Source organism: Gadus morhua, chromosome 4, assembly GCF_902167405.1.
Source record: "Gadus morhua chromosome 4, gadMor3.0, whole genome shotgun sequence".
In the NCBI taxonomy this organism is placed as follows: Eukaryota; Metazoa; Chordata; class Actinopteri; order Gadiformes; family Gadidae; genus Gadus; species Gadus morhua.
Window position 1 is genome coordinate 17,095,054 of NC_044051.1, and position 21,268 is coordinate 17,116,321.

At 45.6% G+C, this 21,268-nt stretch overlaps 2 protein-coding genes across 8 annotated transcripts; one reads left to right on the plus strand and one right to left on the minus strand.

The window, feature by feature from the left end:
- Window positions 1-951: 951 nt before the first annotated feature.
- Window positions 952-14,800, minus strand: nln (neurolysin (metallopeptidase M3 family)). 4 transcript variants are annotated; one of them, XM_030353081.1, is made up of 13 exons: window positions 14,522-14,800; window positions 13,217-13,464; window positions 12,975-13,123; window positions 12,181-12,285; window positions 11,958-12,060; window positions 11,655-11,815; window positions 11,152-11,287; window positions 9,411-9,777; window positions 8,613-8,814; window positions 8,222-8,408; window positions 2,455-2,583; window positions 2,041-2,177; window positions 952-1,552 (listed from the first exon to the last, which is right to left on the minus strand). In XM_030353081.1, exons 1-13 carry the CDS (start codon window positions 14,563-14,565, stop codon window positions 1,403-1,405), a joined length of 2,118 nt encoding a protein of 705 aa, XP_030208941.1. In that variant the 5' UTR covers window positions 14,566-14,800; the 3' UTR covers window positions 952-1,402. The 4 variants fall into 4 exon arrangements, with proteins under 4 accessions (XP_030208941.1, XP_030208943.1, XP_030208942.1 ...); XM_030353083.1 differs by having other exon boundaries at window positions 952-1,569; XM_030353082.1 differs by having other exon boundaries at window positions 14,609-14,721.
- On the plus strand, window positions 14,637-21,047 carry sgtb (small glutamine rich tetratricopeptide repeat co-chaperone beta). 4 transcript variants are annotated; one of them, XM_030353088.1, is made up of 12 exons: window positions 14,637-14,876; window positions 15,738-15,855; window positions 15,939-16,042; window positions 16,519-16,594; window positions 17,386-17,485; window positions 17,977-18,081; window positions 18,342-18,480; window positions 18,598-18,660; window positions 19,173-19,210; window positions 19,358-19,435; window positions 19,802-19,934; window positions 20,295-21,047. In XM_030353088.1, the coding sequence occupies exons 2-11, from the start codon at window positions 15,756-15,758 to the stop codon at window positions 19,911-19,913; spliced, it is 915 nt and encodes a 304-aa protein (XP_030208948.1). In that variant the 5' UTR covers window positions 14,637-14,876; window positions 15,738-15,755; the 3' UTR covers window positions 19,914-19,934; window positions 20,295-21,047. The 4 variants fall into 4 exon arrangements, with proteins under 4 accessions (XP_030208948.1, XP_030208947.1, XP_030208945.1 ...); XM_030353087.1 differs by having other exon boundaries at window positions 19,802-19,926; XM_030353085.1 differs by having other exon boundaries at window positions 19,802-21,047.
- Window positions 21,048-21,268: the final 221 nt, after the last annotated feature.

Here is a 21,268-nt window from a genome sequence, read left to right on the forward strand (position 1 = left end):
AGATATGTTCCTATTTTGAGGACAAGCCACCGCCATCCTGGTCCAGTTTGTTGTCCTTTTATGACCCCTGGTGGTCGTTTCTCTCCACAACAGTCAAGAATACGAAAGAGGCGACCAGATAAACTTGTAGACCTCAAACAAATACTTTTTGGGGAAAATTTGGCCTTCATAGTGAAGAAAGACTACAAGTTCGATAATTACATGTATGACTAAATAAATAATAAATTAAGTACATAATACTTTATTGAAATAACCTATATCAAATTGATGCAATAATAATTAGAACTTAGGTTTTAATAGTAATTATCTTCATGTTACATAGCCTAATGTACATGCATATGTAAGTAGACCTACTTTTATGTGTCGACGAAAAGCGCACTTTATCACGTGATAGCCTCCGCAAACGTATGGCTCCCTATCAAATATTAAGTAGTCAACTGTGCTCTTGGCACTCCCCAGCACACCATAATATTCACTCAAAGCCCCAGCAAACTAGCCCAATGGGTACTACTTGCCTTCAGATTTCCTATTGTAAAAGACCTGCCTACTTTTGGTCACCGTCCTTACTGCTACGGACTATATAAACAAACCATGCGTTGGCCAAAACAGTACTAAACCTTAACTGCAGATGCCTGCTGACCTCGTTACTCTGGAGGCCTCTCATTGGCTCTCGTTCCGTCTTGTTTATTCGAATTTGACTTGCCTTTGCATTCCTATGGATTATCAGCAGCATTCACTTAGTATGCGTGTGTGATTTGGAACTGGTTCTATGCCTGCCTGTGCGGCACTTATTGCAATGCAACCATCTTGGAAGGGAGATTCCTCTAATCTGTATGTTATTGAGGTTTTTTTCTTTGAATTTCTTAACCTTTTGAGATTAGTGATTATAGTTTTTTTGGTTCTTAATATTACACACAATGTTTGAATCAATTATTAGAATCGGATACAAAATAAATCGTTCAGTACAAAAAATATTTATTTTGTTGATTGATTTCCATTAAACAGATAATAAACATATAAACATAATAAGTCAAACATTAATCACACTACTTCAACTCACTTTTTAAGTAATTGCAAAACCAATCTGGATCAATTAACACTGAAACCAGTTTACGGATAAGGGACTGCTTAAAAAAGATTCATTTCACTGTCTACAATACAGAGCTAATCTACATTAGTACATAGTACTTCTTAACCATTACCTACAATGGTAACCAAATCTATAATTTGGTCATTCAGGTCAGTAGTTCAGGTGCCTGAGCAAGCCGTGTGGCTCCCGGATGGTTGCTGGTTAGATCCCTCAGCTCTCCTGGGCAAGAGTGTCAAACGTACCCTTGAGCAAAGCACCGTAGTCCTAGCTGGGGGTTCCCTGGCATGGCTTTGCCCCAACATTAGACCCAGATTAACTCTTCTTTCCTGCTGGATGAACCAGTCCCTTGCACTGAAAGAAGGCGTCTTCACAAGGTTCCCGCCCCAGGAAGCAGGTCAGCATGTCCATTCCGTCAACAGAGCCGCCGGGCTCCAAGATGGCCTTCCGGTACGCTCTTCCAACCTGAAGAACAACCAATGCTGACAAACCTCTTCCAATCTATTACACGTATATGGTAGAGGTGCATTAGGAAAGGTAAGAGGGTTCTTAATAGAAGATTTTGGAACGAAAATAAATAAATCAAAGTCCCCTCTTGCTCCCTCCCTATGATTCCAGTGAGAAGTGTTGTAGTCACGCATCTGGGATGGACGGAAAAAATCTACTCCCCGAACCAATCAAGGTAGAGATGCACTGATCGGTCAAAAATATGCGGGAACAGTCTAAATAGCCTAATGACGCGCAGTAACAGTAACAACAGATATCGTACAAGCGCTTTTCGCTCACTAGTAGCTCACGGCCACTTCTAACAAAACGACAGCCTCGTAATTTTACCCAAAGCACCAATTCATAAAAAACCTTTGAACACAATACAAGGCCCAAAACAACATGCTATTTGTGCCATTTAAAATGAAGATAATTGTTTTTCAAGTAAAACAAAAGACGTTTCACACCTTTGGATTCATGATTCCTTCCTTCTTGAAGTGACTGAAGAAGATGTCCATAGAGTAGACCTCGCTCCAGAGGTAGCCGTAGTACTGGCCATCATAACCCCCGGCCAGGTGGCTGAAGCTGGCCGTCATGTTGGTCCCTTTGAAAGAACACAGATGTACAAAAAAATTACGAACAAACGGTCTCTCTTTGAGCTCAATGAGGTTTCAAACTGAAATATGGGAATGAATCAATCTGGCCCATTGTATCCACAAAACACTTTAGCGTCGCTTTGAAAGCAAGTGAAGCCATGTTCAAACCACATCCCCACCAATACAAAACTAGCACCTTTGATGATCCAACCTCGACCTAACGCTGATAGCACCGCGGCTACATTTCAGAATATAGGCTAACGGCTAGGTATGGTGGCGGCTCACCTGGCGTAGCGGGGATGCCCAGGATGCTCTCGGAGTGCGTGGCGAACACCTGGGCCGTGTCGGCGCACGCCGTGGTGTGCAGTGTCTGATCCACCTTACCGAGGACCACCTGACGAAGGTTCATCATGCCTGCGGGAACACACACGTGCATCCATGTACTGTCTGTGACCCAGGCGGAGGAATCTGAGGCGGAATTCCCTTTGGCCCACCTCACACCCTCATTCCCTGTAATGTACACTACATAGCAGACTATTTAGGGAAGGAGGGTTTTAGGGGGGGGGGATTTGGACGGCAGACATTGTTAGGCGTTGTGGTTAAGCAGCAGACACAAAGATGTCAACCCCCTGATGGTGTCATTTCATTTGACATGTGTCATGTGCCCGACCACATCTATCGATGAAACTGATAAAAACGAAAACCGCTATGCATCATGGGATATAGTGCAGAAATAAGTGTCAGTTGTGCATGTATTCAATGTTGAATTATGGGTATTACGATTTTTACTTTATAGGGAACCAGATTTGCACAAAATATATAATCTTACTACTATAAATAGCAGGCCTGTCAGACCAGTTACTCAAGTTACTCATGTGCGCATGTGCCAAGCAACCTGCAGCTCACACACACACACACACACACACACAGCAGTCGCGAATGCATACATACACTGATAGCACGCACATACACACCACATACACAAACTGCACACACACACACACACACACACACACACACACACACACACACACACACGTCAAGACAAAGGCAGCGACACATACACGGAAGCGCACACACACGCACACCAGGGATGGAAATTAACAGCCGGCACACGCCATTAGAAGCATTGCTAATGGCAATTTCTAATAAAACCCGCAAACGCCGGCTGAATAAGCAGGCCAAGCTCTTCGCAGAAGATCCGGTGATGGGGGTAACCGACCCACCACTACCGGAGCTAGCGGGAGGTTCTCGGGGGCTCGCCGGCCCACTGGGCACCAGCTGGGGATCGGAGGTGGACCTCACCGACGCTTCCCAGCCGCTGGAGTTGACTCAGCCCGACGCCATCGAGGCTAGCCTGCTGGTAGGGCCTGAGGAAGCCGAGGGCGGTTACTCCGAGTCGGGGGGGGGATCCATTAGCCTCGGCTCTGACGAGTACGAGGATGATGATTCCTTTTCCCCCCCGCACCGCGTCGCCTATGATGGTAGGCGGTGCGTGCACCTCCCTGAACGGCGGTGCGTGCACCTCCCTGAACCCGGCCGTCAGCATGGACCTCCACGAGGCCTGCAAGAGGGCGGCTGCGAGGCTAAACATCGAGTGGCCTGAGCCCCCGGTGGAGACTGCCACATCTCGCTACGAGGGCAAGCGACTCCCAAAGGCGAAGGCCTCAACCAGCCTGCTACTTCCGGCCTTTCCCGGGTCTTGGAGCAAGCCTCTCTCAGTCAAGATCCCTGTCCAGGGTGGATCGGTGTTGGATTGGGCCGGTATGGAGGGAAAGGGGTTCTCTCACCTGCCTCCGGTTGAACCACTGCTGGCGTCGCACCTCCACCCCACGCAGAAGTCCTCCATGACTTCGGCGAGCCCTACACTGCCGTCCAGAGCCGACTCCTTTCAGTCGTTGATGACCGAGAAGGGCTACAAGGCGATGGCCACGACGGTGAGGGCGCTCAACGCATCGTCGCTGCTGCTGGCCTACCAGGCTGAGCTGGAGGTCGACATGTCATCATCACCCACCCCGGCCCTGTGGGATGAACCGTGCGTGGTGACGGACCTGTGCCTGCGCCTTCACAGGAGCGCTGTCCAAGCGTCCGGAAGGGCCATGGCGCTGATGGTCGCGCAGGAGTGAGCGAGGTGGCTGAACCTGTCCAGTCTCTCTCAGAGGGAAAAAACCCAACTCCTCGACGTGCCTGTGGACCCGAAAGGCCTGTTTGGCCCAGCGTATGAGGTCATGCTGAAACGCTGGGAGGAGAAAAAGAGGGAGGGTGAGGCGCTGCGACTGTCTTCCCAGAAGAGCGCCTTTCCCCGCCAACGCACCCAGCCAGGTGTTCACCCAGCCCCGCGCTCCTCCGCCGGCTTACCGCGTCCAGAAGCGTCAGCCCTACCCAACCCAGGGGGCCGGCCGGGGCCAGAACAAGCCACCGGAGCACAGTGGCACGTGGGCGAGGAAGCCACCCGCGCCCGGGGTGGCGCCAGGTGGCCGTGCGGCCCCTTCGGCTACTCAGGGAGCCGTGAAGAAACCAAAGCGGAAACCAAAGCGGTTTTTACTCTAGGTACTTTCTAGTCCCGAAGAAGGGAGGGGGCCTCCGGCCGATATTAGATTTACGCGCTCTGACCAGATACATGAGACAGTACAGTTTCAGGATGCTGACACACGCTGCTCTCATACACTTCGTGCGCCCGGGAGGCTGGTTCACAAGCATAGATCTGAGGGACGCTTATTTCCATATCCCCATTTATGCCCCTCACAGGAAATATCTCAGGTTCGCCTTCCAGGGCGTAAAGTACGATTATTTGGTTCTCCCGTTCGGCCTTCCGTTAAGTCCACGGGTGTTTGTGAAATGCACGGAGGCTGCTATCGCGCCCCTCAGGTTGAAGGGAATGCGTTTAGCAACATACATAGACGACTGGCTTCTAGCCACACAGTCACCCCAGGAGGCTCAGGCGTGCTCATATCGCACCTAATGTCCCAGGGTTTCACAATAAACGTGAAAAAGAGTGTTTTGGTCCCAACTCAAAGCATAGCGTTCATAGGCTTGTGCCTCGATTCAGTGACGTTCAAAGCACGTCTATTCGCAGGGGGACGATGTTGAAGTTCAGAACGTGCCTCAGACTATTGGGTCTGATGGCGTCGGCGCTGGTGGTAGTCCCACTTGGCCGCCTCCATATGAGGCCGGTTCAGCGATGGCTTGCATCAGTGAACCCGACGTGCCATGGCCATCGCCGGGTTTTGATCTCCATGCCGTGCGTCTCGGCGCTGCGCCCTTGGGGACGCAGCGTCCTTTCTGACTACAGGCGTTACCATGGGAACTGTCCTGGCGAGGAAGGTCCTTTCGACGGATGCCTCTCGGGCGGGCTGGGGGGCCGTATACGAGGGCAGTCATGGCATGTGGAGCTCAGACATGCAGTTTGTTCACTTAAACTGCCTGGAACTTCAGGCGGTGTCACTGGCGCTGAAACATTTTCTTCCCTTTCTGAGAGGGCAACATGTTCTAGTCAGGACGGACAACACCACGGTGGTGGCGTATATAAACCGTCAGGGGGGGCTGCGCTCCCCTCAAATGCACACGTTGGCACACGTTTGCCAGGCTATTTCGGAGGCGGGACACGTTCAGAATTCCAGTCAGAGTCAAATTCCAAGTCAGAATACTTGGATAAAATCTGAATTCTGATAATTAAATCCAGCATTAAAGGTTAATTTAAGAAGGTTCTCACCAGTCATTTGTCACCTGGTCGCGTTGTCGAGTTTTCTTTTAAAGTAGATCACTAGCGTGCAATCATTTGCAGTGTCAGAATTCTGAGAATTTAGTCAGCATTCAGATTTCTCAGAATTCTCTGGCACTGCAAATTAAAGCACTACTACTAGCGAACTACTTTCAGCGTGACTGGAGAGAACTTCCTTAAACTAACCTTTAATGCTAGATTTGCTAGCATTAACGCTTTTGTGTGAATTAGTTTGGTTCTGTTTCATGGAAGCCGGAAGAGGGAGATTCCTGGGGCTTGCCCCATGAATTCAACCCATGCACACGCTCACACGCCACACTTCGTATTTCTCACGCAGAGAAATGACCAGAATAGCGCCCACCAATTTGGGCCGCTATTTAACAGTGTTACAGGTAGGAATCAAATGCGTTTCCCGTACGTAGGGTAACCAGACTTCCTCTTTTGCCCGGACATGCCCTCTTTTTTTTTTAGACACTTTTAAAAAAATGTTTTGCGGAATTTCAAAAAATATTAAAGCCTCATACATGTTCACATTGAATTTGCGTTGCGTTTCTCTGGGTCGTTCACAAACTAGTTAGGCTACGCCCTCCCCTACTCAGTTCTGTTTGCTTTGCATTGTTGGAAGTGAGTAGGGGGAGAGGTTAAGTAGAGCCTTCAGACAGTTTGACTTACCGTCGTGTTTTGTATTTATTTCTTTACCATTAGTTTTATAGGGACAAACATTAACAACATTAACAAATTTCTCCTACAGGGGATTATTAAAGTTCAGGTTGTTTTATTAACGTTTTCAACTCAGTTCCTTGGTAGAACCTTCTTACAGTAAAAACACTTCCAAACACTGATGGAAAAAAGATGTGTAGGAAAAACACTTTTTGTTATCTATCGTTACTATTATATTGTTTAAAATGTACGCATCGCATATATTAAAAAAATATATAGCGTATAAACAGTGGCTGAGTGATGAGTGGCTGGTAGATTTTTAAATCTACCTGCCACAGTGGCTGGTGGGCAAAAAAGGTAATTTCCATCTCTGACGTACACACACCGTATGTCAAGACAAAGGCAGCGACACACTTGCAGGTAGGAACGCACACGTACACACGCAGCGACACACTCGCCCAGGTAAGTCTTTATGTTTTTAAACATAACGAGTCCGCTGTCGACAACCTCTTCCAGGTAACACGTTCTGTCTATAGACTGTAGAAATTGTGATAAAAGAACAAGCAACGACGGGTCGTTAATTTTGTCATATAAAAACGGTTAAATTCAAACATCGCACCGACCGGCATATCATCACAGAAGTCACGTTATCTTAAAGAGACAGTGTCCCTATAACACAGAACGAAAACATGTCAATAACACAGTATGGTGAATTATGTCTATAGAGTCCACCACAAGACTACACTTTGTTGCTCAAATGTAATATTACAGTCCTCCTTGAGCCTCCCGAAATGTCTTTACACTTTGTTGCTCAAACTTAATATTACTTTTCCTCCTTGAGCCTCCCCAAATGTCTTCTGATATTAATATCAACTAACCAATAGTAGTTGCCTTGCATTTTAAAATGTCAATGCACTTTTCAGCCCTGAATAACAGTAAAAGCTATTTAATAACTGATTTGCATGCATAGTATATTACACTTTCCATTGAACAATTACCCCTGCTACCATAAATTGATTAATTTTATAATGTAATCAAATGCTCACACACAAGCTGCTTTCAGACACATGTGTAAGTCCTGATATTCTCCTGATGGGCCGTATGTGTGAACAACATATCATGACATTTGTACCCTGAAAATCTCCTGAATGATACTACCCCTGAGGTAGTATTGTCTCCGTAGGAAATGTAAATGACCTTATATGTGAATGAGGAGTAGAAAGTCTGTATTTCTCACACCACTTCAGTGGGCGTGTTGATGACGCTTCTGCATGTCATTGAGTGCCCCCCTAAATGATAATCAGCTGGTTGCCTTTTGTTCGCCGAATGGTTAAAAAATATTTATAAAAAAGCTTTTAAGAGTCATTTCTAGTGAACGAATGTAATACGTTGTAAAATGAGAGGCAAAATGTTATCATATTATGCGCCAGAAATTTGTTAAATTATCGACTGGGGTTTCCACATTATTGCTATGGGTTTCATTTCAACTAGAGGTTGAGCACGCACAGCGCTCGCGCGAAAACTCTAGTAGTAATTATAAACTGCATTTCTAGAGATTTTCAAGACACCAAAAGCGTAACATTATAGTACCCTTTATAGAAAGCATAAAGGGGCCCACACTAAGCATCTAAATCTCCAATGATGCACCTCAACCATCTTGTTGTGACCCACCGGTGTTGGCGACCCGGGAGGCGATGAGCTTGCTGAGCAGGGCGTCCGGGATGGGGCTGCCGTCCTTGTAGTGACCCGACATCCTCCTGAGGGACGGCTCCTCCCACACCCAGTTCTCAAGCATCTGGGACGGGACCTCCACGAAGTCCGTCTCCACCTGGGTCCCGCTGAACTCCGAGAACACCGTCTGAGAGGGGAGACACACACACACACACACACACACACACACACACACACACACACACACACACACACACACACACACACACACACACACACACACACACACACACACACACACACACTTTTTGCCAATTGTCTTCGTACTACCAAGTGATAACCTTTTATTCAACAAAAATCGACAGAACCATAAGCTGTAATGTACTCCTACCTTGGAGCAGAGTTCATGCATGACGTGGCCGAACTCGTGGAAGTAGGTCTCCACCTCGTGGTGCTGCAGCAGGGAGGGCCAGCCCTTCCTGGGCTTGGTGAAGTTGGCCACCATGGCGGCTACGGCCAGCCTCCGCTCCCCGTCCGGTCCCACGCAGCCGGGCTGCAGCCCGAAGCACGCCGCATGCCCGTACTTCCCTTCCCTAGTAAAGGGTGAGGGTGAGGTTTACGGTTTGGGGACTTTAAGGGGCTGTAGGCAAATATAAGAGCTATTTTTTAGTGTCGTTTGGGTGTAATTTGTTAGAAATTGTACAATAATCCCCCATGAGTGGGTGAAATGCACTGTGAGCAGATCCTTCTCTATTTGACTGTGCCTGCCTTCGTATGTGACTATAGACTTTTACAACCGCTCCCGGCTCATTTCTGACCAATCAGGGCAACTCTTTCTTGATTGGTTCAGACAAACCATCTGAAATTCCTATATTTTCAGTTCTCTCTTTATCCTCGGATCCTTCCTACAGCACCTTACAAGCTAAGATTTGAAGTTACATTTTCAATATTTATTCATAGTGATTTGAGCAAATCCAGCAAAAGGGCACTGGGTTCGATCCCCCATATCTGCTTTTCTTAAAAAAAAAAGCCCCTGCTCCACGACTCACAGTAAACGGTAACAGTTTGCAATGAGACCCCCAGTACGCAACACTCACACAGAGATTGTCCCCCTGTCTCTAATCGAGCGAAGCACTTAAGAGACCGACCAGCGGGACTGCATCCCAAGCCCCCCAGTACTAACACATACCTGGGATGTAAATCGAGGTAGAAGCGTCCGATGTCGTCCCCGGTGGCGGCGTCCCGCACGGCGTACAGGTCCACCGACTCGTGCCAGGCGTTGGGCGCGGGCACCTGGGTGAAGGTGAGCCCCAGCAGCTCTTGGTAGATGCCCAGCAGCCCGCGGGTCACTGTGTGCAGGGGGAAGTACTCGATGAGCTTGTCCTTGTTGACGGCGAACTTGACCTGCTCCACCTGGTTCATGTAGTAGGGCAGGTCCCAGGCGTTCACCTGCCCGTCGAAGGCGAGGCCCTTCATCAGGCACTCCCTCTTCTTCAGCGCCAGCAGGTACTTGCGTTCCTTCTCCCCGATGGGTTTTAGTCGTGTGTATAATTTATCTGTTGGAACAAAAAAACTAACAAGGTTAGCGTAACGCGGTCAGCATACTTCAAAGACGTTGATTTTAGTTGGTTAAGACCCGAGGAGTCTCCATGGAGACGGATATCGGAAAACCCAATGCGGAAATAGATCGAGTGCCAAACAAGAATTTTAACAAGGCATATTTTTGTGCGTTTTCTCCGCAATCACGTCATCGATTCTTAAGACAGCGCCAAACTTATTTTCTGCGTTTAGCATACGGTCCGCTTTAAAGTGAAGCATTAGTTTCATCAGTGAATTCGAAAGCCTGTTTTTCACTCTTTTCAGTCAAAACTCTTTTTTTTTTAATTGCGGCAGCTGTTGTTGTTGAACTGGTAATTAAAGCGGATGAAATGAGCAGGTGGACGACACAAAGCATCACTCAGCCTGGGGTTGTTGTTGTTGTTATGGTCGTTGCTGCTCAACTATAGTTAATTCCAGCGCAGCTTATCCTACCAATCTGATGACAATGATATTTGACGTCTCTCTTGGACGAGTGTTGAATTGCAAGAGGCTGCCATCTGATGGCGGCAACCCAAGGATGAAGGTCTGCGTGGGGTTGTGTCGGGACAGCTATGTTGCCATATTATTTACTAGGTACTATTTAGGACAAAGAACACTCCAGTGCCAACAAGCAGCAGTGTCAACTCAGGCCGGCTCGCTTACAACTTAATAAGAGTGAGCCGTCACAGACAGCGATGTTGGCTTTATTGATGTTCCCAACGGCAGTAATAAACTAAAATATCTCTGGAAAATGATTATGCCGTCACAATAGATAGCAAATAGGGATGCACCGAAATGAAAATTCTTGGCCGAAACCGAAACCGAATATACTGAAACAGTTGGCCGAAAGTCGAAACCGAATACCGAATGTGGCTTTTGTTGTTTTTCATTCATTTTGCTTTAATTTTTCACCATTGCATAAATAAAACAATTAAATGTCCTTTATAAACTTTTTTGTCTTGCTTTTCAATAAAAAAAATCAATTACAAATTTGATACAAAATATTTATTTAATACTGAACGTTTTCTAACATTCCAGCAGACCTTATAGCAACATTATTTTATTATGTGTATTTTTTTCGGCCTTTTTAGTACTTCGGCCGAAACCGAAAATTATGTTGGGCCATTTTCGGCCGAACATTTTCGGTGGCCGAATATTCGGTGCATCCCTAATAGCAAAACAATAGGTCTATTGTTGCAAAAACAAACAACTAGAGATCAAATAATTTGTATGAATTGGCAATGTATAAAGTTAACCCATACCAATTGACAGACAACACATTGCAAAATGACTGCGAGTATGTGGCAACATGTGTTGATGTTGATGTTGAGTATGTGTTGATGTTGTCTTACCTAGGAAGTCAGACACATGGTTGGCATTCCGGGCCATGTTTAATTCCAACACATAGTCTGCATGGCTGCTGAACCCCAGTAGGCTGGCGACCTTTGCCCTCAGCTCCATCAACTGCTCCAGGATGGCTGTGTTCTCCTGCCACAAATAACAGCACAATGAACCCAATGAATGACCTGAATGAACATCACAAATTGAGCTTTTAAAAACGTTGAATGCAAACTAGTGCAGGTTAAATGCAAGATTTGTGAAGGACTAGCCAACTAGTAAATAAGAAAAAAGGGAACTGCCTAGAAAATCAGTCAAAAAGTGAATGCCTGGTTTCCAAGTTGTACATCCTGCCTTTAAATAATTTCTCTAAAATGAAAGCGCAAAATAAAAAGCGACTGGAATTTTGTGCTAGTTGACTCGTCGTGACATCCCTAACTTAGACATGTGATGAGGAAACAACGTGCGGGCCGGTTTTATGGCCCGCTCTGCGAGACGTCCCGCGGTGTGCTGTTACCTCCTTACACCTGCTGTGGAACGCCGTCTCCATCCTCCTCCTGGTCTCAGGAATGTGGCATCTCTTCATCAGAGGGTAGTAGTGAGGGTACTCTAAGGTCACTTGGTACCGCCCGTCCTCCGTCCTCTCCAGCCCGTTCAGATAGCTTTCGGCCAGCCCCCCTACAGCACAGGGGAGGGCGTTTAAGGTTGATCTCCCCCCCCCCAGCACTGTGGACGTCCGGGTGGGGGGCATGTGAGGTGACCAGCCAGCTGCTGCTATTCACGCTCTTAAATCAACAGATCCATGTTGACTCTCGCTTACCCAGCTCGCGCTCGGAGAAGACGAGGGCCGTGGTGTCCTCATTGAGGTTCCTGTTGAACTCGATTGAGAGCTCGCTTATCAGTTTGGAAGCCCTCTTGATTTCCTTCGGGGACGAGAGATTTAATGGAGGGTGCGGCCAGTGTGATACTGTACGGGTTTGATCCACCTCATTAATCACAGACATAAAAGGGGCTGATTATGAAGATGATGAATGGTTGGGTACCTCTTGTATCTCTTTGGCCAGATGTAGTCCATTTCGTTTGCCCAATGTTACGATTCGATGTAGAAATCTGTTTTCCTCCGGTGTTAGGTGGCCTTGGAGCTTTTTCTATGCGGTAGAACATAAACAGGTTAAGAAAAACACCATTCTGACCCTCATGATCTTATGGATTACAGGTAGTAGTTTCCATTTTGAATACTCTTTTCCATTGGTTAGCTCTCAAATGTGCTCCAACACTGGTCATTCTGTATCTGAGACTCAAACTAACCTAGGACTTTTAGAAGTTGTAATATTAGTCGTTTCAAATGGGTGAATGTTTGCCATCAGCTGCCATCACCATTTAGATTGGATCCCTTGGTGTTGTGCAGATCTAAACCTAGCCTACACATTGCATCCTCATCACTCATGTGTTCACAAATAGTTACCCTCAACTTGACTTCAAATTATAATAATATCCCCCCACGGGGACCTGCTACACACCAGTGTTCTGGAAGCTTGTTCAACCGGTTTTCATCGCTCTCATGTTCTAATAAATCATTATTTATAGCCATATCACATTTGATAAGGGTAACTTTAGCACCTCCCTCGTAAACTAAATCCACTGTAAAAAGCCAAACTACATTTCCTGCATATTAATTCCACTTCAAAGCCATATCACATTTGGATATGGTTTTGTCTTACTCACACTTAATAAACTTAAACAGATTCTAACTTTGACAGTCTTCCTGGAACTAATAACCCATATTTTAATTCCAGGAAGCGTGCCATACAAATAGATAAAGGGGTTCTGTTGGTACCTGAAGGGCTATCACTCTGTGAAACACATCTTCTCTCATACTTATTTCCACGTCAAACTTAGCCAACTTTTTCTCCGCCTCTGTGCTTGCGGATCGCACCTCCTTGCAGGGCGACACAAACTGGGGGAAATCAAGAACATGGCGTGAGGCTGGAGGAGAATAAACACAAACAACGTTAATATATACAAACATATACATCACAGTGTGCAATACTTTGGTCGAGGTGAATACATTGTACGTACCTGCGTAATTAAACTTGGCGTCGGCTAGGGTTAGGAGGGTGTTCTGGACGGAGACCGTCTCCACGTCTAGGGAGCCGATGTGGTCGTAGGCCGTCTTGGTTCTGTTGATCAGGTTGTCCGTGTGAGCCTTGATCTCGTCCGGGCTGAGGTCCCATCTCAGGGCGTGGTTGCCATTCTCACCCTGGGAGATTCCTCTGCTGGCTATAGAGAATACAGTCTGGAGAGGCATTCTGGAGAGCTGGAAAACTCTGCAGGGGGAGAAATAAAGTTGATCAGTTTGAGTTGCTGAACATAAAATTGGGCTTGTTTCAAATAATGAATATAATAATGATAATAATGATATGTCATATTACATTGATATAAACACTTTATAAAAGTTTTTATTAAGCATGTCCTATTAATATTTGATCATATTTTATTCACTTGGAAGAGAGAACAGTAAAACTTTAACTTGTGTTTCCCATTGATAAAACCTTTAAGCTACTTCAATAGACCAGATTGCCATTAACTTCCATTTGTGTTCATTGGTTATTTTCACAAGCCAAAAAATATTTATAGCATGGTCCCTTGAAAATATTTCCACCACCTGTTCATGGGCAGATATTTCTATCAAACTGTGCCTCAATTATAACATAAATATTGTATACAACATAAAAGATGGTAAGAAATGCAAATAACAAGGCAAAGTTAAATATAAGGCTTTGAAAACAAATCACTGCAGAGAAGACTACAGCCAAACGGGAAAAGCCAAACTGGGATAGTGAATAATGTAGAAACACATGTAGCATAAAGCTCATAGCTTATTTCAAATGAGTGGATAATTAAAGAATATATATTTATTTGATACATGTATGATTTAATGTAGGCCTATGGATTGACCTTGGCCTTAAGAGTGTTATTATAATGTTTTTAATCAACAGATCTTGACTGCTTGTAATTACTGAAGGGTTTTAGGGGGGTTGAGGGGGTCATCTGCAGGTGCTCAGAGCTCATCCCCCCGGGATGATTTAGGAGGTAATAAATACAAGGTCAAACAGACGAGGAACTTCAAACATGCGGCCACATTTCTCCACCGCTAAATGACGTCCTTTCCCCGTCACTTCCAGTAATCAACATCAATACGAAACATACCAAAAAGGGTTGAGTGTCCGAAAGTAAACCAAGCTGGATTTATGATTAAATAAATCAGATGCATGATTAATGCATCATGCATTTCATTTGAATGGCACAGACGAATTCAAACGCTGTTGCACAAAATGCACAAAACTCTGCTGATGTTAGTGATTGAAGCCAAAAGTAGTATACCTGCAGTAAAGGGTGGGACACGCTGCACTTCTGAGCCAAAACATTCCTGCTGCAACAAGCCCATGCACTTAGCTGTAGCCTACAAACCAACGTATTCACTCCGCTCCCTCTCTCCCTCTCTCTGTGTGCACTGCTGGGCAGGTGGTCGTCTGTCTCCGGCTCGAATCCCTGTGCACTCCTGCGGTGTGTGAGGCAGCAGTGCACCCTCAACAGTTAACGTGCAAAATAAATACTCTTGACTTCCGCGGTTTGAACGCGCATGCGCCGAGGATGCCATCAATCTGACAGGCAGGAGAGTGTTTCGTGACGCGCGGGATCAGCAGCGGACGCACGCTCGCGAATGAGGCGCGCTCAGGTGAGTGGGCGGGGGCGTGCATTTGCATCTCTTTGCTACAATGTTATTATAATTTTTGTTATTGTGTTCAGTACACATTATGATCGCATATGGTAGGCGAACATGTGGATCCGAGAGATGCATTCATAACAATGTCAGTTATCGGTCAGTTACACAACGTTATTGTAAAAATAACCAATGCGATGGTTCTGTGCTCAACGCAGCCCTGCTGTCTGTAGACAATACGATGCATGTCGACATTTATTAACACTGACACCACGGGCGGTAGGCTCGTTGGGGATGCAGGGCGCTTGGAAACGTGCACATGTGTGCTGCCCTCTGTTGGATTACATCACATGGTTTACATCATCGCGTTATATGTAAACGCATAGGTGGCCGCACGTCCCAATAATTACGCGCATACACAGTGTGGATGATGATGGTGACGGGTAATATTCACTACGTTTCATTTTCTTCATCATCACACCCATGACATGTCGTTTTGGTTGGAGATGGATTTTGGTTGGTTGGTGTGAGTTTAATGGCCGTCCGGGTACCCAGGCTCTCCATCTCTCTGTCATCCGCTCTCCGCTCCGTCATGCGTGTCTTCACTCGATCTGATTCCGTGTTTGTTTGCTTTGTGATTATGAATTAAAACGACGAGCTCGTCCCTTAGAATCGAGACTCTGAAATCATCGCCAAAAATTGTGTACGCATTTAGGGAAATGTCGTCTTTTGATATGAAAAACATGTCACTTTGGCATGATTCAGCTACATCGTTATGTATTACAAGAAAGTTCAAAGAAGCATGCAAAGATGACGGTGTTAAAGTGTCCTTAGTTGCTGTGTTGAAGCATTTGTGTGTCACTGCTCGGTCGGTAGATCTGAAGAAGAAAAACCATGGCAACGGAGAAGCGCCTAGCGTTTTCTATTGTGCAGTTTCTGCGAGATCACGCTCACTGTGGCAGCCTGAACTCAGACGAGCAGGAGAGCATTGAAGGTAATCGCCTTTCCCTTTATCAAACCATGTGATATCATCTCAATGTATGCAAAACAACTTTAACAACAATTCTTCATCCACAGTTGCAATTCAATGTTTGGAGACCACCTTCAAAGTCAGTTCCACTGACTGCCACCTGGCAGTCCCACAGACCCTACCAGAGATATTTAAAAGTTCCCTGCTCAAGGTGTGTACACTGTGTTTGTAGATATGTGTATCTTAGTGTATGCGTGTGTTTGTTTGTGTGACAGTGCATGTGCTTATGCGTGTGAGTGTATGGAAGTGCAAGTGCATGCAGTGGCGTAACTATCGGTAAGCAGGGTATGCGGGTGCATACGGGCCCGGGCCAATCAAGGGGCCCCAAGGGGCCCCAAAAAAACAACAACAACAACAACAATCGCCCCCCCCGTCAACAATCGCTCCGACCCCCCCCCCCCCCCCCCCCCCCCCCCCCCCCCCCCGTCAACAATCGTAACGGGGGGGCCCGCCTTGAACATCCTTCATACGGGCCCGTCGTTGCCTTGTTACGCCACTGAGTGCATGTGTATGTATGTGTGTGTCTGTGTGTTAGTGTGTGTGTGTGTGTGTGTGTGTGTGTGTGTGTGTGTGTGTGTGTGTCATCCTCAGAAAAATGCTTCAGTACTATGAATTTGTTTATACTAGAATGACAACATGACCTTACCCAAGACGTTACCGCCCCCGAAAGACGTTGAAATGGCAGAGCAGCTCAAGAATGACGGTACTTCTGTCTCTTATCAAATTCACCACCGCTACGAACACTGGTATACAAATATGAGCAGCCATGGAAGCTAAATGTCTCCCTAGTCACAAGTGTGTGAGCTCACCATCGCTCCCATCTGCATGTTTCACATCCTATTGAATCAAAGCTAAAGGGCAGACTCTTGTTTGGTTCTTCTGTGAAGGGAGAACAACAAAAATAGCAACTATGTTCTGCTGGGATTTCATCATTTAAACATGCCTTTATTTCTCTTTAATATGTCCATGATAACACTTTACAATGAGGGTGCATTAAGTGCAATAAGCATTGACTAATAGGTCTAGTTATAATTGACTAATGCGGTTCATGGTAACTAATTGAATGCATACATATTTAATAGGGCTTTTGCTATATAATGCTTATTACTGCATTAACTGATGTTAATTAATGGTTAATTAATGTACCCTTATTGTATTGAGTGTTGCCATGTCATTTTGTCATCTTATACTGAAGAATATTTAAAAGGATTAAGGTATTCTTTCTGTAGATCTAATGGTTACTGATCAACATATAGGCACTCATATTGCTGTCTTACTAATCATCATTACTGCATTATCATTATCACTGTATCAGACCCATCACCCATCCCAGATTCAACATCCCAACACCTGCTATACTGCACTGTTTGCCCTGTCCCGTCCTCATGCATAATGAGTGAGTGAGCGGTGTAGCCCGGCGGTGTTCAGCAGGGCCCGCCATGCATTATGAATGTCTGAATCCTCCGAGGATCAACCCTGTTCTGAACTGTTCAGGAAACAACCACATGAAGGAGGAGAACTACAGCCGTGCCATGGAGTGCTACAGCCAAGCCATCGACCTGGACCTCAGGAACGCAGTTTACTACTGCAATAGGTAAACATAAGGCATCTCTTTCATATCTGACATACGATAATAAGTGTTTTCTTCTACTTAAAGGGGTTATACTTATTCTTCTTATTCTAGTAGAATTATTCTTATTCTTCTACTTATCATGCCATCAGTTGTGGATGTATACTGGATAGATCAGTCCACCAGTCTACCCAGTGGACTGTTGCAAATGTTGCTTATCTATCCATCACCCGTCTAGGCAGACACACCCAATAGTGATGTTACTAGGGCACAGGGAAGGCAGATTTTCAAAAGGCTTGTAATGGCTAATAACACTCACACCTGGTGGCATGATATCACCCCTTTAATATCGGGATTATTATTAGTAATGTATGTAAAGGTTAAACATGGTGTACATCCAGTTTGTTTTACTGTAGACAACGTTGTTATTAATTCATGTGAATGCGAATGCAAGAAAAACTGAAACAATAAGAAGTGTGTTAATCAGAGTGTGCATTTGGCCCGGATCCCTGCAGGGCTGCGGCTCACAGTAAACTGGGGAACTACACAGAGGCCACGGGGGATTGCGAGCGCGCCATCGGGATCGACCCCAGCTACAGCAAGGCCTACGGACGCATGGGGTGAGGCCGGACAGACCACCGGAAGCTACAGATTAAAACATGCATTATTCTTTCTTTTTTTTGACCGTTGGTTACATATACACAGACAGCCACTTGCAACCAATAATGGTATTAAAACTATTTGCATAAACCTACACACATAACACACTTCCCCTGCCATGATTTAGCAACTGACAGGTGAAAAATCACAATGTCGATTTCTGAAATACGATCTTCGGATTTGACCCCCCTGATCTTGGTATGTTGTGCGTACCCCGCAGGCTGGCTCTGACGGCCATGAGCAAGTATCCCGAAGCCATTTCCTTCTTTAAGAAAGCGTTGGTATTGGATCCTGAAAACGATACCTACAAATCCAACTTAAAAATAGCCGAGCAGAAGCAGAGGGAGGCCAGCGGTCCAGTGAGTACAAACAAGCCTGTCATCATTCATCACAAGCCGCTGATGTGTGCCAAAGTCTCTCTGCGACGCACCTGGCCAAGATTGATTGAATAACTGTCATTGAATCCCGCCTTACAGATAGTTGCGGGGCTTGGATTCGACATGGCGAGTTTGATAAACAACCCGGCCTTCATCAGTATGGTACGACACAACATTATACCCTTCCCAATACTTGTAAAACAGTTCAATAAATGTATTTTTATACGCACGTTGTACATTGAGAGATACTCGCTGTGCATGTATCAATTAACATGTCGTTGGTATATTGCTTCTGGTAGGGCTCTGATAGAGGTTCACTTGCGGATCACTTACATACATGACTGTTAGTTAGTTATTTTAACAGCACAGTATTGTTAATAGCCGTTATTGCATTCTCGCAATCCCACCTGTTGGTCAGTCTCATGTCCATGGGGGTTGCCCAACAGGTGGTGCCGGATTACGTTTTGTGTTTTTACAAGCATGCGGGAATTCCAAGATGGCATCGGAATGAAAGTGGCATGTTTATGAGACAGCTAAATCGTTACGTGTTCCACGCAAGGCCCGCCTGGCCGAATCAGAGATGGAACCGTAAATCAGTTGGGATTTATTTCATTCACCCGACGGTTTCCTTCCGGATGTTTCTCTCCTGCACCCCCGCACCCCTACCCCCACAGGCCGCGAGCGTGATGCAGAACCAGCAAGTCCAACAGCTGTGAGTTCCTCCTTCCTCCTCCTGTTTAACCACGCTTCCAGTGTACAGAATATATAAAAAACACAATCACACCCTTTATTTGTGGAAGCAATTTTGTCGACTCTAACAACACCCCCCCCCCCCCTTGTCCACCTGTCTCTCCGTCAGTATGTCAGGCATGATGACCAATGCGGTGGGGGGTCCGGGACCAGGGGGGCTGACCGACATCTCCAGCCTGATTGAAGCGTATGGCAGCCAGCACCCACTCCACACACTCAACTCGCTACACACTGTGTCCTAGTCTCACATTCCCTCCTTTTATCATACAAATACTGTTATAGTGAGTGGGTGATGTGTTTCAACGATTATATGAGCCACTTTTGAGACAATTCTGTGGCGCACACTGTGTTGGGTCAGATTTAGGATGGATTGGATTTCACTCACTTCCAGCCGTCACATGTCTACGCCATTTCCCTCAAATAACAGCTCTTAAACCTTAGACCGACCTTTAAACTTACCGCCACTATCCACCGCAGGCATGCACCTTTTAGTTTTTGGTTGCCAGCAGCTGGTTCCACGTTCTGCTGTGCTCTGTGTTTGTGGTTCTCGTAGAGGACAGCAGTTTGCCCAGCAGATCCAGCAGCAGAGCCCCGAGCTGATAGAGCAGCTGAGGAACCACATCCGGAGCCGCTCCTTCAGCGGGAGCGCAGAGGAGCACTCATGATGATCTTCTTCCTGTACGCAGGTGCCTCCTCTTCCTCCCACTGACTCAACTCTGTGTTGACAACAGCACGTTAAACCTGCACTATGTCGATTCTGCACTGCCGCTTTGCTCTCCATTAAGAAAATATTGGAACTAGACTGTTGTTGCTCAATAATAAAAGGCGCTCATCGGTGAGTCAATCCATCCAGGGAATTGTTCTCTGAATATAGCTTTTTACTGGTACACTTTTGCCCCCCTTCCTTCCCACTGTGGCTACGATTTGTATAAAGCTACATCTGGAGATGCTTCTCAATTATCCATAGGCTTCAAATACGAAAACGTATTTAGTGCAGGTTTAAGTCGATTGTAAGTGATTTATGTTTTTTTTTGTCTTCATTTCAGCTTTCAATGTTTAGTCATGGAAGAGGGGGTTCCATACGACGTGATTACAATCGTTCCACCCATTTCTTAAGCGAAGGCTGAGAGACCAAGATGGGCATTTTTTCAGAGGCACTTTAACCGTTTTCTTTTGTGGGGCTCAGGAGAAAGAAGAGGGTAGTGGAGACGAAGCAAGGAAAAAGAACCAACCGACACACACACACACTGATATCAGGGTAAGCACCAGACACATAGTGAGAAAGAGCCTTCTACAAAACCAGACGTTACTTAATCCCGGGCTGACCTGTTCTAAAAACAAATATGTATAGATAATGTTTAGATCTCAATCTTAATTGCCCAATAGTGAAGGCATCATTTCAGGAAATATCTTTGGCTTTGCTTCCGTGCTGATCGGACGCCAGGTTTGCCATGTTTTTAGTTTTTTTATCATATCATCTCAAACCTTATTTTTGTATAAATTCATGGCATTTTTGCTGTTAGCCGAGAGTTTACGCAAATCCTTAACTGTGGTACCGATGAACGAAGTGATGAATGAATACTGAATGTGTCTTATGCAGCCTGAACCGTCTTATGTATAGCACTTTAGCAGACATGTATGTAATGTCATGATCCCCTTTAAGCTTGTGTGATAGTTGATATGACGGAAATGATCACATTTGCATGCTCTTCAATCTTATATCTGAAGTCTTACGCTTTATGGAAATATATAATTGTAGAGAGCATGTTTTGTTAAAATCATGCCAATAAACCTTTCCACACAAATGTTTTTTGATTCCTACTAGATCTCAAGAATACATCAAGTTAAATCACGCTATATGCAATTTACAATTGCATAAAGACATTGACCAGAGGTTTTTATCAAAAGTGACTCATGATGTTTGATGATAAAGGAAAGGTTAGCGACGATTCTCAACTGCAACATTTCTCAATAGCATTTTTTTTTCAAAAAAATTATACTGAAGTACTTCTGGCCTCAA

Bases quoted from the DNA above. Each gene is read 5' to 3' on its own strand.
- nln (XM_030353081.1), bottom strand. From the start codon at position 14,565: ATGTTTTGGCTCAGAAGTGCAGCGTGTCCCACCCTTTACTGCAG. The intron at 13,465-14,521 runs GTATACTACTTT...CTCCCCCTGCAG, and splicing joins TGTCCCACCCTTTACTGCAG to AGTTTTCCAGCTCTCCAGAA. The intron at 12,286-12,974 runs GTACCAACAGAA...TCTACCGCATAG, and splicing joins ACAGAGTGATAGCCCTTCAG to AAAAAGCTCCAAGGCCACCT.
- sgtb (XM_030353085.1), top strand. From the start codon at position 15,756: ATGGCAACGGAGAAGCGCCTAGCGTTTTCTATTGTGCAGTTTCTGCGA. The intron at 17,486-17,976 runs GTAAACATAAGG...GGATCCCTGCAG, and splicing joins GCAGTTTACTACTGCAATAG to GGCTGCGGCTCACAGTAAAC. The intron at 18,661-19,172 runs GTACGACACAAC...CTACCCCCACAG, and splicing joins ACCCGGCCTTCATCAGTATG to GCCGCGAGCGTGATGCAGAA.